The sequence below is a fragment of the Phaenicophaeus curvirostris genome, chromosome 7, assembly GCF_032191515.1.
Source record: "Phaenicophaeus curvirostris isolate KB17595 chromosome 7, BPBGC_Pcur_1.0, whole genome shotgun sequence".
Classification (NCBI taxonomy): domain Eukaryota; kingdom Metazoa; phylum Chordata; class Aves; order Cuculiformes; family Cuculidae; genus Phaenicophaeus; species Phaenicophaeus curvirostris.
In genome coordinates, this window is record NC_091398.1 from 15,461,973 (window position 1) to 15,484,742 (window position 22,770).

Below are 22,770 nucleotides of genomic sequence, written 5' to 3' on the forward strand. Positions count from 1 at the left end.
CTTAAACAGTTTCTGTGAAAGTGTGAATAACATGATTTGATATGACAGGGAGAGAAGTTTCTTATTGCCTCTTAAAAGTCCTCCTAAAGCCCCATCGCATTTCTCTTCCTGGATGCTCACCAGCCTAGGGTATTTTGAGTTCTGCCTGAGCAGCAGTGGTGTTAGATTGACTGGGAATCCTGTATGAAGTCTGACCCTTTGTTTATCTTTTAAGATATCAGAGGAGAAGCATTGGGTTTTAAATTCTTTTATTGACAAAGTGGTTTCTTAGATTTCCTTCTAGTAGAAAACATTAACATTTGCTAAAGTCTCATAAGTGATCTTTTTCTACATATAGCAGAAATAACTTTGGGAAGCTTTTTCATTTGCACTGCATTTGCTTTAGTCATTTTATTGAGAAAGCTATCCTATACAGAAAAAAAAATACAGCTTTAGATGTCCACTAGTAGAAGTAGAGAAGCCCAGCTAGCTTTGGACTGTGCACCTATTATAACTATTTGGGTTTGCACAGTTAGTGCTGGCCTAGAAATATGTGATCTTCCAAAGAATTTGGTAAGCAGCGTAGGCATCAAGTCTTTGACTCTATTTGACTGTCCACGTTGAATAAGCTTCACTGAGTAGTTTAGTGAATGCAGCAATTAAATAGCCTTCCAACACCAGTATACGACCTAGCTCTTATAATGTAATGCTTAGTATAAAGAACTGCACATTCTTGCCGCCTTAGAAGCTTTTGTCAAATCTTGATACTTCCATGATGTTTCAAACTACTACTACCTTCCAAGGATATGTTGATATTCTGGTTGCCTGATGGTTTTTTAAAAATTTTAAATGAAATTGCCCATTATGAGAAATGGTGGCCTTGCACTGTGGAAGCAGTTGGCTTACTGCAACGGGGTAGATAAATGTGTGGCACTGGAGGGTGGCACATAGTACTTTGTGTAATTGGAATTGGTTTTTTATTCTAAATGAACTTAAGACGATGCACTGGAGGAGAGGCTACTTTTTTTCCTTAGGACGTGAGTTCTCATTGCTATGATGGGAGTAGGTGGAGGGAGAACAGATGCTTTTAATGGTGGAAGACTAGAAATGTCTAGAAAAAGCTATAATTCCTAGAACTTAAGCTTTCCTGTTACTTTGCTGCTTCTGCTCATTCTAATTTTTGGATATCTGTGGTACTGCAGGATGTGTTGTTCACAAAAGGTATCTGGCAAAGACCTGTTGCCTTTCTGTTTCTAGACGGATCTACTCAGCGCAAATTCACTGAGGTAGTTTTCATCATACTGTTATTTCACCTTTTACTGGCCAACACCTGTTCCCATGAAATCCCCTCATTCTCAATTTCCAGAATAACTTCCCTGTGGTTATCCTTTTTCCTATTTTTCTGCAGGTCTGGGAAGCAGTATTAGCAAAGTCATCCGCAGTGATTATTATCTTGTTAGAAATATAGGGCATTCCCATTTCTGAATAGAAAAAACATTTCTTAGTGGAGAAAAGTTCGCCTGTACTTAAACGCAACATTGCAACAACCAGAGTGACCGATGATAGGAAGAAGGTTTACATGGTCTGACTTGATCTTCTCTGTAGGAGAAATATTCTCCATCAAATAGTATTTCCTTCAAGGAGAGAGTCAGTATCCTGCCCTTAACCTGACCCTGTTGTTGACTGATAGGCTAAGGAGAGAAGGTGGCTAAATCCCAAGAAAGAGGCTACAAATGTACATCATAATGTTCTTTCTAATGCCATGTTCGATTCTCCAAGAAAGTGATCCATATTAATTGGAGTGAATGATGTCTGACGAACTCTGTGAAGAAACTCTTCAAAATAATTTCCTTGAAGTTATCTTCGCATTTTTTATGTATATTTTTGAGCTTTGGATTGAAGCAACCAATTTGTTCTAGAAGTTCTGTAGTAATATGTTGCAATGAGACCATTCTAAACTGACTTCATGTGGGTTAGAGCATCTGTGTAGGAAAGGATACCCTTCAGAGTAAAGATGCACCTAGCAGAAGTCATAAAAGCAGGATCAGTCTGCCTTCCAGTCAAGCAAAACTGTATTATTCACCTGCAATGTTAGCAACACGTCAGGCTTGCTCAGGCTGTGTAAATGAACTGTCCTTTAATTGATAGCCTTTCCTAAGCATCAGTGAAGTTGCTGGAAATCCTGCATATAGGGCAGAATGTGTTAGTTCATTGATCACGAATGATAAGATTATGTACGTTAACAGGATTAATCTGAGAATTCTGTATAGCTGTAAACAATGCACAGGACCTTTTAATTGTACAGGTCCTGCATCACAAAGCTGTCATCAGCGTGTGCTTGAGGTGTGAAAAATCTGTCACTAGGCAGCAGTGTTGTGCTTCTAAAACGTGTGATGTAGACACAGCTGGTAATTAATCTACAGGCTGAAAAAATCTCCAGTCTGTAGCATAACCTGTGTCTGTATTAGCGGCTAAATACCAGATGGAGCTTGGGCTGGAACCTAGGTTTTATTTCAGATGCTATGTATGGTCTTTTCTGAGCTGTGATTTTTAAAGCCTGCTAGACAGCCGTAATTGCTCATCCCAGCATGTGGCAGTCACATCGGGTAAATTCCCCCTGCAGAAACTGTGTTCACCAAACTATTTTGGTACTGCCTTGCATGAAGTTGTAGATGTAATCTCTTCATTTTTATAATTAAACCAGAGCATAGTAGCTTGTTCCGTAGCCTTGTTTTATATAGCGTTAGACCAGTCAACACAAGTAAGGCTGAGACAGGTGCAGGCACATGGGACAATTTGCTGTATAGTGGTGGTGCACAAAAGATACTCTGGTGAAGTGCTACAGTATTCACCTAATTTCCTTAGAAGAGTTGTGACTACTTGGCTCTGCAAATTCCTGTGGGCCGATTGTTTTGTTGCTCCTCTGTAGCAGATGCTGGAGAAGATATTCACTGTGTTAACTGTCATTAATTGATTTTTACCTTTTGAAAAGTTCTCCTGTACTGGTTGCTGCTCATTTTGCTTCCTGTTTTAAAAGAAATAAAGGGATTTACGTCTAACTTCTTGGATTTTATAATTCCAACTGTAGAAGAGAAAAAGAAACCCAAATCCTGTTTTTTTTTAAAAAAAATACAAAAAAAAAGGAAAATTAATTTTAAGTCAGGTTTGGATTATTATTATTACAGTCACATCTTTTTTTCTATAATTGAGGAAACAGCAGCCAGTGTAGAAAGCATGAAACCAGTTCTTTGTCTCCAGGATGACCAGGTTTTAGTGGCATAATATTTGTGTAATGGAAGTAGAATGCTCAGATTAAGAAGACTGGACAGTATTTTGAAAAGGATTGTAATTGCATGTTTTCTTGCTTTTGTACTTCTAAATGTATTTAAAAACAAGATGTCTCTTGCAGAAAAGAAACCAGTAGCAGGTAAGCCAAACTTTTCTTAAATCTATTGTGTGACATTTTGTACACAGGAGGATTAAAATAGTGTCCTCTATTAGCACAACTGCTTTTGTTCCAGTGTGTGAAGCTTATAGTGTTTGGGAATGTTCATTCGTTTATGGGAGGGAAATAAAGGGATGACGTAGTTTGGTTGGTTTTTTTTCTTAAACTCTACTTTATCCTCTGTAATCAAGAGACTATAAAATTACTATACTGACTTCTTTTGACTTATGTTCTTTCTCTTTCTTTCTGCACAAGCACTCCTATTTGGACAGGGAAACCTCCCTCCTTCTGAGAAACATTGCAGGAAAGCCTTCTCACTTGCTGACCAAGGTGATGCTTCTTCTTTCCACCTGTATGTGACTATTTCTATGTAGAAAGAATGCTTTTAGTGTGCTGTGCTCCTCCCCCCTTACCCTTCCCAGGAACTTATGCATTTGCTTACATGATTTTCTGATTGTCCAAGGTGCTTTAAAAGGCTGAACTTCATTGTTTGTTACTGCACATTTATCAAAGTATTCAAGTTCTTAGCAAATCCTTATTAGCTAAGGCCAGGAGGTGAAATCCTTTAGCTGAAAAGGAAATGTACTGAGCTAGAACTTTTTGTTTCTATTCTCATTCAGTAGTTTAAAAAAACTAAAAAGCTCACAACTGCGGAAAATATGTGGGAGAATTCAGTATTGTTAAGAGACAAATAGAATGCTTAAAGTAACTTCACTTGCTGTATTAGAGATAATCTGCAGTAAGTAATGGGATTTTTTTTTAACATTTTGAATGCTGTCTTGATATACTGTGGGGAGGGTATCCTAGTAAGACAGTGGTCTGAGGAGCCAGGTATGTACAAATCCTGATGATAAATTAATTTTCTTCTCAGGAAACAGGTCAGTGATGTACTAAGAGAGCACAAATTGCTGTTCAGTTTGAGAATTACATTTTCAATACATATTTCCTTTTGAAGCTAGAGTAGGAGGGATGGAGCAAGCTATAAATCTCCTTGATGGAAAACAAAACAGGCTGGAATGCAGAACATAGAGCTTTACATTGTTAAGAAAACTTCGAATGCTCGGTAGCTGAGGTGTCAGTCATGTCTATTGGTCCTACTTACAGCAAACCACTCCTTGGGTTATTTTTCTAAAATAGACACTCTAGTGTAGAAATCTCAGGCAAGCCTGAAGTGACAAAATGTACCTTGGTGCCTTCAAAGCAATAAGGATAACATTCACAGGGCATAAGTTGCCCGTATTTTCCAGTAAATGTTTAGAACTAGTTTACTGCTTTTTCTAAATACCTTAACATTCTCAAGATGCTCAGTGTGCATCTTGATAACAAATTTTCAGGCTGTTTTTCTAGAGGAATATAAGCAGCCAAAGCAAAGTAATTTTCTGCTCTTGTGATTGTTTTGCTTAAAACTTAAGTCCATACCTTTTTCCTTTTTTCCTGCATCAGCTCCTTTCCCCTGCACCCCCAACAAAGCCAACAGCTGCCAAACCAGCAAACCCTGCTTGATTCAAAATAGATTAACAACGGCTGTGGCACAAACAGAAACCATAATTTTCTCATTCATCTCTGTGTTTTCCTTCCACTTATATATATTTGGTGTTAATGTTGGTTAGCATGTGGAACTTCAGTAAGAAAAAGGTGTAAAATATTGAAGTCCATTGCATTATATGACCCTGAACTATTGTGTGTCAGTGATTCTAATAGATGCCTGATGTTAAATGTTTGGATTTATAAATCTTGGCTCGTTAGACTTTGTAGCCCTTTGATTCGGGTGCATATGATGGCTTGCTGATGTTCTGAGGGTAACATTTTGCTGTTAGTTCAGCTTAGGACATTTTCAGTACAGCTGTACCCTGTACTTCTGACACCTGAACACACAGTCCCGATGTGGATACTTAGCATTTCTCTTTTGACTTCCTGGAGAGACTAGTATCTTTAGTACAACAATGAAATGGAAGTCCACTTTGCTGCTTAAATCTCTTCAGCTTGCTGTTACATTAGATAAGCCCGGATACGAGAGAAGCAGTCTGAAGAAATGGGGCTTCTCCTTTCAATTGCAGCAAGGTGTTAAATCAGTTAACTGTAGGATCATGTTGCAGCTCCCTGATGGAGTCTCATGTGTTCAACTACTTCTTGTTGTCTTACTGCTTCTTGTATTCTTCCCCTTTATTGGCCTGTCTACCTTTTATGTTGAGACTAGAGACACATGGCGGGAATGATAATACCCTTTTTGTCCTCTGCTAATATAACTAATGATGAAGATTTTAGTCATGGACTTCTGCATTGCAACCATGCACAAACACAGTTCCTGTTGCAGCCCCGGGTGGATCTCCTCACAGAAAAGGATCTGTTCATTGTAGTGGTCTCTTAGTTTTTAAATGTAATTATGTGTTATTTTTCATACAGCATTCAAACCTATTCAGACAATTTTGAGATAATATTTGGGTTCAAATACATCCCAGTTTAGGGCATGAAAACAGGAAGTAGAAATGTAACATGCTGGATTTTATAGTTACCATTTCTTCTACCCTTCTGATGCACATGAAGCTGAAGCTACCTTCAGGAAGCCAGAAGATGGTTATTTAATGATGTAATGCTTCAGATATGCATGTCAGCATCTGGAGGAAAGGAATCACGTTATGCCTTCTCCTTCGAAATATCTAGTACTTCATTCTTTTCGTGTTGACCTGAAAGGCAAATATTCTTCTTATCAATGTTGATTGCCCTGGTTTGTAGACTTTGGTTACTACACACTGTAATCCCTTCAGACCTTTGAATAAATCAATTGTGAAGCTGGCTTCATGTGTCTTAGGTCAATCCAATTCAGATGTACTCGTTCTTGAATGAAGCATCTGTTTGAGACTTTTTTTTTTTTTTAATGAAGTTTAAAAATACAGCAATTGATTTCTAATCTGCACGGGATGTAAACACAGTCTGAAAACTCCAGCCTCCTACAGCCAGTTTGAGGAACTTGTGATGGCCACACTTGGAAACCACAAAAAGGATGTAGGTGGTTAGTAGTAGGGATTTGTGCAATGCTGAAAACTATGAGAAGTTTTTATACTATAAGCTTCTGTGTACTAATCCACTCTGATTATTGTGATATTCCTGTGCAGTTTTAATGTCACCTTTGTCTTGCAATGAATTATAACAAGCTGTTATGGATACACTGTTAGACAAACAATGTATGTTCTCAAATCTGTGTTTCTGCCCTGTTCCACGTATCAACCTTTTTGTCCAGATAAAACTTCTTACCGGTCAGTCCTAGTGCCTCATCTGCTATGTTGTTGTCTTCTTTCCACTCTGACTTCCTTACTGTGCATTCTGAGGCCTATTCTACCTCCTGGTTTGGGTTTGGTTTTTTTTTTTCTCTCCTCTTTGTTGTTTTTTCCTGGTCCTAGACCTAGTACTTCTTCTCCTATAACTATTTATCTTAGGTAGCCCCAGTAAGAAGCGTGGCTTAGAGTTCTTGCAATACAGGTCCTGTTTGGAGACGAGCAGGAAGATAATCTACTGGAAATGGATGCTTCAAGGGATAAGGAGCCAGTGAAATTCCTTGCAAATGCATTCTGTTTGTTTTCTTCATCACTACTAGCTTTGTCAAATCCAGTTTGAGTGCTCTTTCAGGGAGACAACAGAATGTTTCTCTGCTGAATAAGATTCTATTCTGCCATACCTTGAAGCACAAAGTCTAGTTGGAGGCCATTAACCAGTGGTGCACCCCAGAGGTCAACGCTGGGTCCAATACTCTTCAACTTCTTCATTAACGATCTGGATGATAGGGCAAATGCTAACCCTAATTTCTGCTGCAGTCTTGGACTAAGTGCCTCACCTCTGGCCCACACAAAAAACTGTATCTTGGCACTGATCTCTTTATCTTTGGCTGCCCTGTTTCAGTGCTGCTCCAACAGCCCCTTTAGGTGCTCTCTTTCAGTCAGCCCTAACGCTGTAGACAAACCAACCCTCACAGTGAAGCTGTTGATCTATGGGATGGATAAGCAGTGAGGTGGACTGGAAACTGGCTGAATGGCTGAGCCTAGGAGGTGGTAATCAGAGGCACCAGGACTACCTGGGGTAGAGTGTGCCCTCAGCAAGTTTGCTGATGACACAAAATGGGGGTGAGTGACTGTGATGCCAGAGGGTCATGCTGCCATCCAGAGGGACCTCAACAGGCTGATAGAAACTTCTTGAAGCTAATAAGAGGAGGGAGTGAAGTTCTGTACCTGGTGAAGAACAAACCATACGCGAGTCCATGCTAGGGACCCCCAGCTTGTAAAGCAGCTTGGCAGAAAAGGACTTGAGGATCCTGTTAAACATCAAGTTGACCATGAGCCAGGAGTGTGCCCTTGCAGCAAAGGTGGCTAATGGTATCTTGGGATGAACTGAGAGAAATGTTGCTAGGACATGGCTAGAGGTGGTCCTTTCCCTCTCCTCGATAACAGTGAGGGAACACCTGGAGTAGTCTGTCCAGTTCTGGGCTCCCCAGTACAAGAGAGATACAGAGCTACTGAGAAGAGTCCAGCAAAGAGCCACAAAAATATGGAGATACTGGAGAATCTCCTTTGAGGAGAGGCTGAGAGAACTGAAACTCTTCAGCATGTCACAGAGAAGGCTTGGGAGAAACTCATCAATGTGTACAAATATCTGAAGGGAGAGGGCGTAAATGAGACAGGATGGAGTGAGGCTTTTTTCAGGGGAGCCCGGTGACAAGACCAGAGGCAATGTTCACAAATTGAAACACGTGAGACTGAAGATCAGAAAACACTTTTGTACTGTGAGGATGACTGAGTGCTGCCAAGGCTTTGCAGTCTCCATCCTTGTAGATACTCTGAAGCCATCTGGACGTGATTCTGGACACCTTGTTGTAGGTGGCCCTGGTTGAATAGGGATGTTGGACAAGATGACCTCAGCCATTCTGCAAAAATTGGGAAAACCACGTTTCCCGGGTGTGGGGATGTCCACAGATTTTTTTATGTGGACAGACTTAACTTTTGCTTTTCCTCATCCTTTGAGGTAGCTGCGGCACTGGTTTTGCACCATGTCTTCCTCAGTTTCAGTTTGAGATAGACACTGGCATCACAGTTTTCTTCCAAACAACTTGGCCTAATGATATTATAAGCAAATAAAATTCTTATCTTGGTAAAGCTGTGCAGTGGTTCTCTTTAATGAGAAGTAGCACTGCCAGGTTTGTCTCTGAAGGTTAATTTGCATCACACAGCATTAACACTTTCCTGAATAGTACATGTTCTTGGGTGAGCATCACTGGGGAGAGTGAGAGAAGCTTGAGTACTGGGTAACTTCGATCAAGCATAAGGGAGAGTACACAGAGTACACTTGTCCAAGCTGTGCACAGCTAGTTTTTCCAGGAGAATGCTGTGAGAAATGGAGTCAAAAGCTTTACTGAAGTCAAAGTAAACAACATCCATGGCCTTTCCCTCATCTGCTGGGTGGGTCACCTGGTCACAGAAGGAGATCAGTTTGTCAAGCAGGACCTACCTTTCATAAACCTATGCTGTCTGCGTCTGATTGCCTTGTTGAGCTGCACAGCAGGACAAATGATGAGCGCACACAAGATGGTCTGCTCTACAACCTTCACTGGCACTGAGGTCAGGCTTACAGGCCTGTAGATCCCGAGGTCCTCCTTCCAGCCCTTCTTGTAGATGGGCATCACATTGGCAAGCCTCCAGTCATCTGGAACCTTCCATGTTAACAAGGACTGCTAATAACTGATGGAGTGTGGCTTGGCAAGCTCCTCTGCCTGATCTCTCGGTACTCTCAAGTGGATCCCATGGGGTTCCAGAGACCTGGGGCTTCAAGATGCATTTAAAGCGTAACTGCTGCTTTCCAATTTCCACTCAGAAGCCATCATCTGTGTTGGAGTTAGACGTCTAGTTGCAAAAAAAGTTTGTGAATGGTGTGCAGAAGTAGAACAAAGGAAAAATGTGGCACTACCTTAGTGTAGTTTTAAAAACTTCTGAGGTGAAAAGTTCTCAGACATAACCCCCAAAACAGTACTGCTGTTTAATATGCATTTCCGTATTTATTAACATGCTACAGTATGGTGCCAGTAAGTCAGGAATGCACTAGAAGTATAGAAAACACTATATTGTGGGAAGGAGGAAATGTGGAATGACTCATCATTGCTGAGGAGGGCCCTATCGTCAGGAGAGTGGCTGCTGTACACTCACATTTAGTGAGCTTTGATAGAGAGGAATGTCATTTCCTGTTCTGCTTTACTCGGGTATAGGTTATTCTAGGTTATTTTGAGAAGAAATGCAGTAAAATGTTTGAGAATGGTCATAGGCGACTACTGTTAACACAAGTTCATTGGACAGTGCAGCTGTGGGCTGCATCAAAAGAAATGTGACCAGCAGGTTGAGGGGGGTGATTCTGCTTCCCTACTCTGCTCTGGTGAGACCCCACCTGTAGTCCTGTATCCAGTTCTGGAGACCTCAGCACAGGAAGGGTGTGGATCTGTTAGAGCAAGTCCAAAGGAGGACCACAATGATCAGAGGGCTTAGAACACCCTCCGTACAAAGAAGGGCGGAGAGAGTTGAGCTTGTTCAGCCTAGAGAAGAGAAGGCTCCTGGCAGACATTATAGCAGCCTTCTAGTACTAAAAGGGAGCCTACAGGAAAGCTGTGGAGGGGCTCTTTATAAGAGAATGCAGGGACAGGACAAGGAGTGATAGTTTTAAGCTGAAAGAGGGTAGGTTTAGAATAGATACTAGGAAGAAATGTTTTACTGTGAGGGTAGCAAGGCACTGGCACAGGCTGCCTATAGAAGTTGTGGCTGCCCCATCCCTGGAGGTGTTCAAAGCCGGGTTGGATGAGGCTTTGAGCAACCTGATCCATGGCAGGGAGGTTGGAACTGGATGTTCTTTAAGATCCCTTCCAACGCAAACAGTTCTATGATTGTTTTCTAGGGTAGGGGCACCTCCCCCCTCCTAAAAAGTTTTATCAGGAGATACAGAAGAACTGCTATTAATTTTCACTCATTCAGCTTTCCCCACGCAGTGCTGAGCACATAGACATTTGCTCTAGAGTTCCTTTTTTATATATATACACAATAAGTGAAAACGACCAGCAAAAACAGTTAATGTGATTAATGTTCTGATTGATGCACATTAAACATGGGGCTAATAAAGATGTCTTGAAGTTTTGGGGAATTAGGTACATATTGAGATGTTAATATGGTGTTCTCTGGCAACAGGAACCTCTGTTTCTGTAAAAACTCTGTAGGAAGGAGAGTCCTTCCAAAACCTGAAGCTAGACTGTGGCTGGGAAAATAAGCACTGGTCTTCTTCTTGTCCTTAAGAAGTCAATGCTACTTGTGTATTTAGTTATCTTCTATAAAGGAAGACTTCAGAGAAAAACTTCAAATATTAAACATTGGAGAAATTTGTTCTTTTATGCGTCTTGTGTTCTATCTACCCTGCTAGCTTAAGTGAAATACTCTGTTACCTATCTCCTATTTTTAATTGCTAGCTTTCCTAAATACTATAACCTTTAAGTGATTCTTTCCCCTCTTTTTTTCCATTCTGCCTGTGATCTCTGTAAAAGGTATCAGTTAAAGACACTCTTAAAATCTACACAGAACCAAAAAATAAAACCCCAAACCAGAATTGTAAGGCATAAAATTAGTTAAGCAAGGACAGCTCTGTCATAGCATGCATCTTGGATATTTAATATTAAAGCACAACTGGAATATCTAACTGCATATTTAACTGGGAACAGGCAGGAAACTGATTATTATGTTAAGGAAATCCTAACTTTAGAAATGTTTGCGTTATTCTTTCCAATTTTCCAGTATAGGCTAAAATTATTGAAAACTGAGTTTTAGTACAAAAATACACAGAAAAAAAAAATCTTTAAAACCATTGCATTGCAGAGCTGTACCCTTTCAATTTTAGCTCACAATACATTAGGATGCTATGGATGAACAAGTTCTTAATATAAGTATGCTGCCAAACATTCTTTACATCAAGTGTGATGTTTTCCTTAACCAAAAGCAATCTCAGCTCAAAGCTTTAAAATGCAAGTATAATGATGCTCCCAAAGTCATCTCTTTAAAGCGAGGAATATATGTGGCAGTTTTAGAGAGACGTGCACTGCTACTGAAAGAGTATCCTTTTCCTATCAGAGGTGGAAATGACACTCCTTTATGGTTTGTGTTTTTATGCAGAAGGTCTATGCATGTGTCTCCTTTATGCTTTTCCATAGTTTGTAGGTGACTAGAGGCAGCCTTTTCAAGGAGTGGATTCTGCTAAATCTTTCTGCTGTGTTTATTTTCAACCACTTCAGCCCCCTGACTGAATTGTCTGTGGCCAGATCCGCGCTGTGACTGCTGTAACGGAGAAATACTGCTATGCAGGGGAGGCAAGCATATCAGCTGTACCAGGGATTTGCACTGGGATACGACACTTGGGAAACTGTGGCCTTGGCAGCAGTTCTGCTATTTATGTGCTTGTTTATGACCCTTTGGCAAGCAGACTGGCACTGCTGTTCCTGGAAGGATTTGCTACCAAAGTTAAATGGGATTGGACTGTATATCCTAGCATTGTTAGTTTGTGGTGTTGGATGGTTTACAGTTGCAGTCAGGTACTTTTGCCTCCTGTCACCTTTCTCCATGTGTGGTGACAAATGTTGTTAGCGTAGCACAAGTTGATGGATTGCACACGCTTCCTTGCTTTGAGGAGTTGTCTTGATTCCACATACAGGGGGGGAGAGAGCCTGTGTTTCTGTGCCTGGGGGAGGGGATGTGGGTGGCTATTTTATTGGCCATTAGCAGAGAAATAGAATACGTTGTTACAAATTTTTAAGAATTCTGTAGTTACTCAATTACTTTATTTAGGAATACAAACTAGATAGTACGTTCTCCTGCTCCAGTGAAACATCGTTTGTCATATCTTCAATGATCAACAGCAGCTGGAGTGCTAATTAAAAGCAAAACTTGAATAACTTAAAATCCTTGACTAATGTGTGCTTTCAGAAATCTCTGATTCCTGTTTCCTTTTCCCCTGTGCATTTCCAGTAAGTAGATTCAGGCCTCTCTTTGTAATTTGTTACTGATTGAGACCTGTTCTTATTTTTTATAATGGTAATTCTGGGGATTTATTTAATTTTAAAATGACTTTGTTAAAGTCTAGTAAAGTATAAGAAACCCTGATCTCTGGACTCAATTTAAAATTGAGTAGGAAGTGAGAAGTGGTTGGTTGGTGGTAAAATAGTAATTCCTCAAAATATTTTTTGGTCTGTTTATTTTAAAAAGCATCTTCGGGAATGATGGATTTTAAACTTTGAGATCAACAACGATGTTTTCACTGTCCTGGAGCAGGTATATGAGGCCCCTAGCTGATTCTTTGTTGCTCTCCTGTCACTGCCTGTGAGCTGTGGCTTTAAATTGTTCCTGCTGGGATTTCCTAGAAATCGCTGCAATGCGCAGGTATACAGTGAAATGGGATGAAAAATTGTGCTGCTTGACTTCAGTGAAAAGCAAAACTAAATGTGCTCTTGACTTTTGTACTGTAATAAAAACTTATAGTTGGGTTAATGAACATCTTTTTTAAACCATAAATTACAGTATATCCAAATATGTCATAAAACAAAAAGTCTTTTGCTTATGCTGATTTCATAATACACAGATGCATAGCATAGTTTTTAGAAACTTAAGAATATTTAGAACTTTGGGGTGTTGTGATAACTTATTTCTGTAGATGGAAATGATTAATGTTAAGGAAGAGGAAGAATATTTTAGAATTCTAGGTGCATTTTTACATTTAAGTGATTCTAGATATTATCACACCGTTTGTTTTGAATAGAATGCTAATTTGGTGTAACTTTTCTAAGCTATATGACACCATAATTACAGTGAATAAAAAGCCATACTTCCCTGTAGACTAATAAAAACCTGTTTTCCTAGGTAATTGAGTTTCTGGGTAATGTTTCGAGCTCAAATTATTTCTACTCATGTCAACTTACTGGTTCATTTTATTGAAAAGAACTGTGTTTCTCACAAGGTAGCCTATTGTCTTGCCTAGCTGATGTTTTTGCCAGTGCATAGTATGGTCACAGGTGTAAAGGAGCAAAAGCTATTGAGTACAGTAAGTGGAGTACCCTTTAACGTGTGATAGGAATATTAGTAATTTACTGAGAAGTGGAAAACGTAAACTCTGTGGTTTTCAGGATAGCTGAATCTTGACTTCTAGAGGAAAAGCAACCATCTAAACACATGGTAAAGAAGTTACGTTAATGTAGGAAGGCAATACAGAGCTAAATGTCTGTGGCACACTGAGTGGCGTGGTGATGGGTTGTGCTACTTCTGATCTGAGAAAAGGCTTAAATTTTCCTTTCTAAAGAGTTTTAATGTTTTGGAGGGGATTTGTTTGTTAATTTATTTAATACATTGGTTTATACTTCTAGAGATTTTTAAGTAATTAATGTTGCTTTGAGATATTAGACCTAATGACCATCCACAATTAAAGATTTCTAAAATCTGAATTCTGCATATAGCATCTTACAAAGGCAGGTTGCTTGTTTAGCTGCATATTTCAAATCCACTTTCAACAGAAATGTCAATAATATCCAGAAATTAAAAAATAGTATTGCTAATCTTACAGTATAGAAATTGCTTTAGTATTAGCAGATAGAACAGATTTAAATTATCTGATATTTTTAATGCATTTGTAAAAAAAAAATAAGTAGATTACTTACAAGAGCATCAAAGAAAAGAATCCTCACTTGTTTTGTGTGTCCTAAAATACGTAAAGCAAGGAAAAAAGCAAGTCTGTATTTAGTAAAGATAAAGGGAGTATTCAAGCTACTTATTGGAAATGGATTTAGTAGTTCAAAATCTTCCAAACCAATGCATGTAGCGTGGAATCCTATTTACAGGATTTGTTTTCTATGCTTTCTGTGTGCAGTAAATTCTTACATTTCTTAGTGTGCTGTTTGTAACTTATGTTGATCAACCAAAACTTTATTTCGTGTACTCAGATTGTACACTGCTGTTTGAAGATGTATTGTCCAAATCCATGTCTGTAAACATATAATATGCTAAAAATATTTGACAGTAATGCACAAGGCTACTTACAATGTGAAAGAACAGAGAAATGCCAAATACGCGTATACAAAATGTACGTGTCCAGTATGTTTTTTTGGACATAATGGCAGTTGTATTTCTAAATGCTAGATATATTTAGTAATTCTTTTTGTCTTAAAAAGTAAGTCTTCGTCATCACTAAGAAATAGTTAAGGATTTATAGATGGGTGAATCAGCATTTCTGTTCATGTTTTAAAACACGGTAACCTCAAGATTAAATCGTGCTAAAACTGAGCTGAAGTTTATGTTAACTGGAATTCTGTGTTCCCTCTAGGAGGAACAGGCTGCTAAACTCAAAGCTGAGAAGATTAGGGTTGCATTAGAGAAGATTAAAGAGGCACAAGTGAAAAAGGTAAATAATTTATGCTGCTTTATGAAATCTTTGTTTTATACTATTCACCTGGAAAATGCAGGCAAATTTCTTCTCATTTATGTCTGTTACCCTTAAGTCGCTCTGAATATAACATGGGAACGCTGTAGTATTCTGATCTCGAGTGATAATGTGCTTTCTCATCTAGGCTGGACCTAGTGAAGAAGATCGTAGCGTATGAAAGAACTTTATGTTTTTCTTAAGGAGTAGCTTATATTTTGCAGCTAGTGCACATTAAGAAGACATTGCCAACTTCCACCCACAGCTGAAGTGAAGGTCCAGGCTTCTGAGATTCTCTTTGTTTATTAAGCTGTCATACGTTTAAAATTTGAGTCTGTTTTCTTTACATACTCCTTGCCATTATGCATAGCAGGATTTTCCAGTGATAAATGGAATACGAGCATTTTGGATTGCAAACAGTGATTACCAAGTGGAGAAAGTCTACTGACATTACTTGACGCACTGTCAAAGAGCATGAAGTGTTTCCTTAACATTTAGCATTCTTATTTTACATTTGGAGTTTTTCAGTAGCTTGGAATGCTTTTTAAATTTAGTGTTTGTCTTTCAAAAGCTGGAAAACTGTCTTGTCTGGAAGATGGGAGTTAACAAGCCAACCAGCGTATTACAACTAGTACGTTTTAACTTTTCCAGCTGAATAAGGTGTGAAAAAGAAAGCATAGTGATTAGCAAGAAAGATGGGATCTATTGTCTTATGTTTCTTGATTGATTGAAAAAATGGCTGCCTTTTTCTTCCTGGATAGTGACCTCTTTAAAATGCCTATGAAAAGCTGGCATTTCATGCTTTTAAAAGCAGGTTTCTTTCACAGTAATGCTTCATACACCTCAAAAAAAGAGTTTAACATACGTGTATTATTTACATAGCCAGCATTTTTAGAAAATATGTACAAGTGGACAGAAACCTTCAATAGCAAGTCTGAAAAATTCTGATTCTGTATAAGGTTGTGCAGAACTCTGTATCTACATTTGTTTTACCTGGACGTGTGAGAAAAATTGCCACAAATACACTTTATTAATCAAAACAGGACACTGGCAGGACTGATTTTTTTTTTCCCTTCTTAACATAGAACTAAAGCACCTTGTCATTGTATTGGGAAAACCTTTATTTACTCTTTTATACTGAAGGAGAACAGTATCCTGTTAAGTGTCCATGATACAAATATATAACCATAGTTTACGTCTTTTTACATTTGGAGGGAGTGTTTTGTTTGAACTTTTATGCTATTTTAAGATAATCTTAGAAAAAGAAACAAGGTCTTAAACACATGTGTTTATTTGAAATGTGGGAAATAATCTTCCTTCTCCTTTCTGCTTAATAGTTGGTGATCAGAGTCCATATGTCTGATGACAGCTCAAAAACAATGATGGTAGATGAGAGGCAGACCGTGAGACAAGTATTAGACAATCTGATGGACAAATCACATTGTGGTTACAGTTTAGACTGGTCATTGGTGGAAACCATCTCTGAATTGCAAATGGGTGAGTGATAATTATAAACGTTTATAATTCTTGTCTATTGCTGTAATACTTGTCTATATCTATGTCCTCAGAATGATTTAAATTCTTGTCTTTGTAATGTTCATCATCCCTTTGTTCATGTAGTAAATGTTCATTCATCGTGAATGACATTTTTCAGAAGGATCTGGGAATCATTTCTTCTTTCGTAATAAAAACATGTCTAACTTCTAAGGTGTGATACAGGAATTTTACTAATGTTTAGTCACTGACCCTCTTGGTTTCGCTGTGTTCCTTACAGAAGAAAGAGGTAAGGGATAAAAAACTTACTGTGAATCTTCCTTTTTGCAAATAGTATTTTATACTTTTATGAAATATCTGAGAGTTACTATGTTTCAATTCTAAGGACTATTTTAAATAACGGGAATGTTCATTATATGCAGTCTTACATACTATAGGCACATATATACTCAGTGAATAAGTTGTTTCGTGTCTGAGTTCAGTTATTGTTGTACTTATAGTAACAGTTGATACATTTTGAAAGCTATCCAGTTTCATTAATGAGGCTACACTGAGACTTAAGCTTTTGTATCAAAGTCCTCTGAAGTTTTCTTGGTTTCTTCTTCTGTTAGGTAACACCTTTACTTTCTTGGAAGACGGTATTGTATTACTCTTAGAGCTTGATGGAAGTCATGAATTGTAACTTGAAAGCTTCTTAGAGAGATCTCATGAGACCTCAGTAATGTTGTATTGTCATCTCAAACTTTAATTCTTTCCCTACAAGTGACATTTTGTTGCATACACTCTGCTTAGTATTCTGAATTACAAAGATGTTGAGATGTCACCTGTCATCTCAGTCTTCATTAGTGATAGCTCCCAGGTCTGGATGTGATCAGTGCCACATGCCCTCTGTGAAAATGTGGTGCGATTCATTTTGTGGAAAAAACATGCTGATTTCAAGTGAGCACCAAAGAATCCTGAAAGAAGTAATTTGCTGAAATGGCACATGTGGCCTATGTGGAGAGAATTTTTTTTAGAATAAGTTTTTTTAGGTATTTCTTTACCAGTTCAGTACATTTTGCTCTTTTTTTCTTTCTCTTTTGCCTCTTTTCAGTATCTTCTGCTAGTGATAGCTATTTCAACAAAGCTGAAAGTTCTCAGAGACATTGTCGATATATCATTTATTCAGCAAGATAGATTGTAAGAAATAGACAGAGTCAGTTTTCATACATTACCATACTCCCACTAACCGTGGGTATTCTGCATTTCAGAAGCATTTTGTTTTCCTTCTGATCATTGCCTATTACTTTTTTCATGGTCTAGAAGTGAGTTAGTGATTAGGGACGCAGAAACAATTTTTTTGCTGAAGAAGCAGCCTAAATTGTCTCCAGGGATTGTGTGGACCACAGTACATATAAGTGTGATAACCTTATTTGTACTCAGAACGTCTTGTGACTCTGCTGTGTTCATGTGGGATGGTAGGCTGTATCAGGCAGAAAAAATGGAAAAGACTCCTTATATCGATGGAAGGGAGAGTGTTGAATTGAGTGTATGTGTAAAATTAAACCAGGCACATCTGAAAGTTGCCTAAGTTTTTTCAGTTTCTTAGTGTAAAGTTCTTCCCTATTTTAGTAGACCTTGAATTCTTATTTTCTCTATGTGTATGCCTTGTCTCCTAGATATGACTCCAAAGTAGTGTCTGTCAGAAAATATGACAGATTCAAAGGTATTTGCTCTTTTTCCCTTGCTGCAGAAAGGATCTTTGAAGATCATGAAAATTTAGTTGAAAATCTTCTGAACTGGACAAGAGATAGTTCAAACAAACTAATGTTTGTGGAACGTATAGAGAAATATGCACTTTTCAAAAATCCCCAGGTAAGCCTGAGATTTATGTTGAATGTGTGTGTGCGTGCTACATGTACGCCTGATTGCAGTTTCTTTCTTTTTTTTGTTGGCATTCATTTCCATACTTCTATTTTGATAACTGTGTATGTATTAAAATGCCAGGGAGCTTTACATTTTGGCACCGTGTACATCCACATTGTGGTTGGCACAAAATCAAGTCCCTAGCAGAAAAGCATGAGTTGAAGGAATGTGTTTTCTAATGTGGTTTTGGTTAATTTTAATGGTGATGAAAGCAAGCAGTTTCATGGCATTTACATCAATACTTCATGCTTTAAGTACATAAGTATGTGAGAAGGGTGCTGACAGGTATTGCTAACATTAGTGCCTCTCCACTGTGCATTCTTACGTTGCTAGCAAGAAGGGGAAGAGAAAATTAAAGAGAATAGCTACTCCTCGGTCAAATGGCAAGTGAAGAGAACATGTTGCTCCAGGTGGAAACTGGGACCTGCTTCTGTTCACCTGCGTTTCCTGTTCCCTAGTAGGAAAAGTTATCTCTCAAATGGTAGCTACGGATTTGATATCCAGCAGCAGTTCAGTAAAAGAAAAGAAGGTGGCTCTTTGAAGAACTTGACTTGAAAAGAACGAGATAGAGTAAAACTTGATCTCTCTCTTAACTCTTCCCTAATGCATTCCCTTTTTAGGGTCATAGATTATTTTTGTATCTGTATGGCATCAGTGTGGTAATTTCTTTGATTTATTAAACTGAGGATCAGTTTTGCATGCTCATCTTTTGGGACACCATCAGTGTACTTGATTTTTTTTTTTAAGCAAGAATTGAAAACCAGGTCTTATTCAAATGCTTTGCAATGAAGCAGCGAAAGTCTGGAATTCTTTTAAAAGCATGTGGCTGATACATGTGCTATCAATACATACAGTAGGCAATATCAACAAGAATGAGGTACCAGCATAAGCCAAGTGTTTCTCCTTGATTTAAAATATTTAACAGTATAAAGTTTGTGAATATTAGGATTTATTCCAGTCTAAGAGCTTGAGGTAGGGAAGTTCAAGATTCTGATTATTCCAGTCCTTTCCAAGATGGAGAGCATAAAACTTTTTAATAAATAAGATACAGTGCCTATGTATAGTTAGGTTTCTTTTAAGAAGACAAGGAGTATTTAGTAGTTCTTCTTTAAAAATAAAAATTTTTATTCAGGAAAACTGTCAGGGCAAGGTGGGAAGAAATACGTTGTTTCTGTGTGCACTTCTTTGAACACATAAATAATGGTAGTATGTACTAAGCTTAAAGATCTCTGGGTTTTTTAAAATATTTTTACTGTGGGATTTTCAAGTTCATAGTATTTTTATTTCTGGATGCGTTGTACCAGGCTGCTGTGTGTTTTGTGGAAAGCCAGGACAATGTTCTTATGAGACTGTTACTTCAGATAAGAGTACAGACTGATTGATATTTCAGGAAAAAGCAGTTATAACTTAGTTCCATGTATTGTTTAGCAGTCTGACAGATCATTTCAATTGGACTAGAAAGTTTTGTTCAATTAATATATTGTTCTTAGATAATAGTTGGTTTTTCTTACTGCTATAGACGGGTCGATAAGAAATGTTATTTGGCTTGATTTCAGAATGCCTATAGAAATATCAAGCTTTCTCTTGTTACAGAACTATCTTCTGGGGAAGAAAGAAACTTCTGAGATGGCAGACAGAAATAAAGAGGTGCTGCTAGAGGTAACAAAACAAAAAGGACATAGTGTCATTTCAGAGTTTGAAGCTAAACACTAGAAGGTTGTGTCAATTTAAGTTGATGGATGGAACTGAACTTAATTCAGGAACAACTGTGAAAGGAACGTGTTACATTTGAGATAGGTGGCTATTTTAATGTTATCCTGTTTCAGATACAATCAGTTAATAAAAACATGTCTTTATTCTGTTTAATAACTAAAATACCATACACAATGATAATCAAAATGACGTTACCTGTAACTGTGGCTAAAATTAGTTTAAATTTGCAGAACTATTCCCTGGTTTATTGCCCTGAGGTGGCAGAGATTTTTTTACTAGTACCCTCCACAAAACTAGTGTTCTCTACAAAATTCTGTAGCATTGGTTAAGTAACTGGTCTGTGTTAATATTTTCAGTTTTCTTAGTAAGCAAAGTAGTTGGAAATTGCTTTAATTACATTTTAAAATTTTTTTTAAAGCCAAAATTTTAAAAATTATAGTGGAAAACAAAGTCAATTAATATGAAACACATACAGAACTACAGAACTTTACAGAACTAAGGACAACAAAAAAATATGTGGAGCAAATAAAGCAAATGCTGAAGTGTCATAGCTTCCGCTTGATTTCCAGAATAATTATTATGATTTCAATAGTTACACAAAAGTAAATGTTTTTAGTATTTCCTTTGAATTTTATTTAATACGATTTAACCTGTAAGCAGCATATGCGTGCTCTTAGTATATTATTAATATACTTTAAATAAGCAGTCATGTGAATACTGTGGATCAAAAAGATGCCTGAAGCCATGACATGCAGAGGGTTGTAATTCTGTCTAATGCATTCTGTCTTCCAGGATTACTTGTAAATCTCTGTGCTGCATATTAATCTGGAGTGTATTTAAAGCAATTGTTTTCCTCTGTTAGCTCTTTATAAATAGAACCTCTACAGAAGTTGTAGTGTTCGTAGTTAGTAGCAACAAAGAACTCATGGAATGAATTATAGCTGTATATTAGGTTTGATGTCTACTGTGTAGACTTGTGAGGCTAAATCTATAAGGTGACCTTGTGACTATAAAGACAGTAAAACTATTGGGTGATCTTCTACTGATAACCAGTGATTAGAAGATCTTTACAGTAGCTGCTAATATTTTGATTGTCATTGTAAGATGATGCGAAGATGCTGTTGTGTTGTCTGGACTACCTTACATCTTCTACAGTTGATCTCTAATTCATATTGCTGCATGAACAAAAGAGCTGTCCCTGTTATGTATGCATTCCTTAGATAAAGGATTTCAGAATTCCAGTCGTTAAGAACAAACCACTGCATGCTGTATGTTCTGTCTCTTTCTCTCTTCCTAAACCATGTGCTTATTGGCAGGAATGTTTTTGTGGAAGTTCTGTAACTGTGCCAGAGATTGAGGGCGTTCTGTGGCTCAAAGAGGATGGTAAGAAGTCTTGGAAGAAACGTTACTTTCTTCTTCGAGCTTCTGGAATCTACTATGTCCCTAAAGGGAAGGCAAAGGTACGCTCTTGTAAAGCAATTTCCCTGAATTGTTTATTGCTGGTGACGCATGCACACAAGAATCAGCCTTAAATTTTGGCTTAGCTGTGTCTTGCCTAGTGCCACATCTCTTAATTAATCATACAGCTGTATGGAAATATTATCATGGAAATATTGTGTAAATTACTGTGATAGCACTTGATATGAAGGGTGTAACCCCAGATTAAAAGTACAGGAAGACAAAGGTCTGCTATTTGAGTGAGCTCAAGGTCAGGTGTTCAAAAACACTGGTGTGGAGTTAAGAGACTCTTTTCTCAAGCAGAATTCAGATGAAGGACCAAACTGCACTACAAATGCCAGTCATAAAATATCAGACCAACTCCACAATCAGTCTGCGTAATTTTATTGGTTTTAGTTTATATACACAGGATTCTTTTCAGACCAATTTGTGATGTGTTTTGAAACTGGTAAAACTAATACCATTTCTTCAGTGTTACTGGATGCTGTTCTGTGCTTATCAGTAATGAAAAGTAGAGAGAAAGCTACTTCAAATGCATTATAGCACCAGCGATATACTGTGAGTTCAAATTGTCCATGAATCCATTAGTCTTAACAGCATCAACTGATTCCCAGTACAGGAAGTCCACTTCCCACACAGTTGGCCATGAAAAGGAAGTCTCTGTCAGCACATCAGCTCCCTTTAGAGCTGGATACATCTCAGATGTTCACTCCACAGCCGTTTTGGTTTGTTGAAACCATCTACATGCAAGATAGCCTGTTGAAATTGTGTGTCCTACAATCACTGCCAGACATCATTAGAATTATGCTCACGGTCACACTGGAATTTGGACACCTTGATTATTACCGAGGTGAAATGTAACCAGCAGCTGCTAAAAGTTCCCATTCAACCAATCCTGCTTGGTTTCTCTTGAATGAACGTTAGTAACCCAGTGTAAAATGTCATCAAAAGGCAAAATGCAGCCAAAACACAAAAATCTAGACTGATTTTGGAGAAGGCTATCCTGGTTAAAAATGAGCATCTGAAGCAAGAGTTTATGCATGGCTGTATCTCTTGTACTGCTTGTTTTCAGATCAGATTAAAACTAATATTAGACCTTATATTAGTATTAGATTTAACACTAAACTGATTTTGTCAGTGCGTGTGGTTTTCTTATAAAGATTTCTGTAAAGTAGCATTTTTTTATTTCATAGGTCTCACGGGATCTCATGTGCTTTCTACAGCTAGATCATGTCAATGTTTACTATGGACAGGACTATCGGAACAAATACAAAGCACCTACAGACTATTGTTTAGTGCTAAAGGTAACT

At 38.0% G+C, this 22,770-nt stretch overlaps 1 protein-coding gene across 3 annotated transcripts in view; it reads left to right on the plus strand.

Annotated features, from left to right (window-relative positions):
* RAPH1 (Ras association (RalGDS/AF-6) and pleckstrin homology domains 1) overlaps positions 1–22,770 on the plus strand; it is a 95,974-nt gene that overhangs the window by 53,877 nt on the left and 19,327 nt on the right. For 2 of the 3 annotated variants that reach the window (XM_069860963.1, XM_069860964.1), the window contains 7 exons: positions 3,680–3,754; positions 14,795–14,872; positions 16,228–16,387; positions 18,117–18,238; positions 19,883–19,948; positions 21,319–21,462; positions 22,654–22,764. In XM_069860963.1, the coding sequence (XP_069717064.1) occupies positions 3,680–3,754; positions 14,795–14,872; positions 16,228–16,387; positions 18,117–18,238; positions 19,883–19,948; positions 21,319–21,462; positions 22,654–22,764 (756 nt within the window). The remainder of the gene's footprint in view (positions 1–3,679; positions 3,755–14,794; positions 14,873–16,227; positions 16,388–18,116; positions 18,239–19,882; positions 19,949–21,318; positions 21,463–22,653; positions 22,765–22,770) is intronic. The other variant, XM_069860965.1, reaches the window with a different exon arrangement.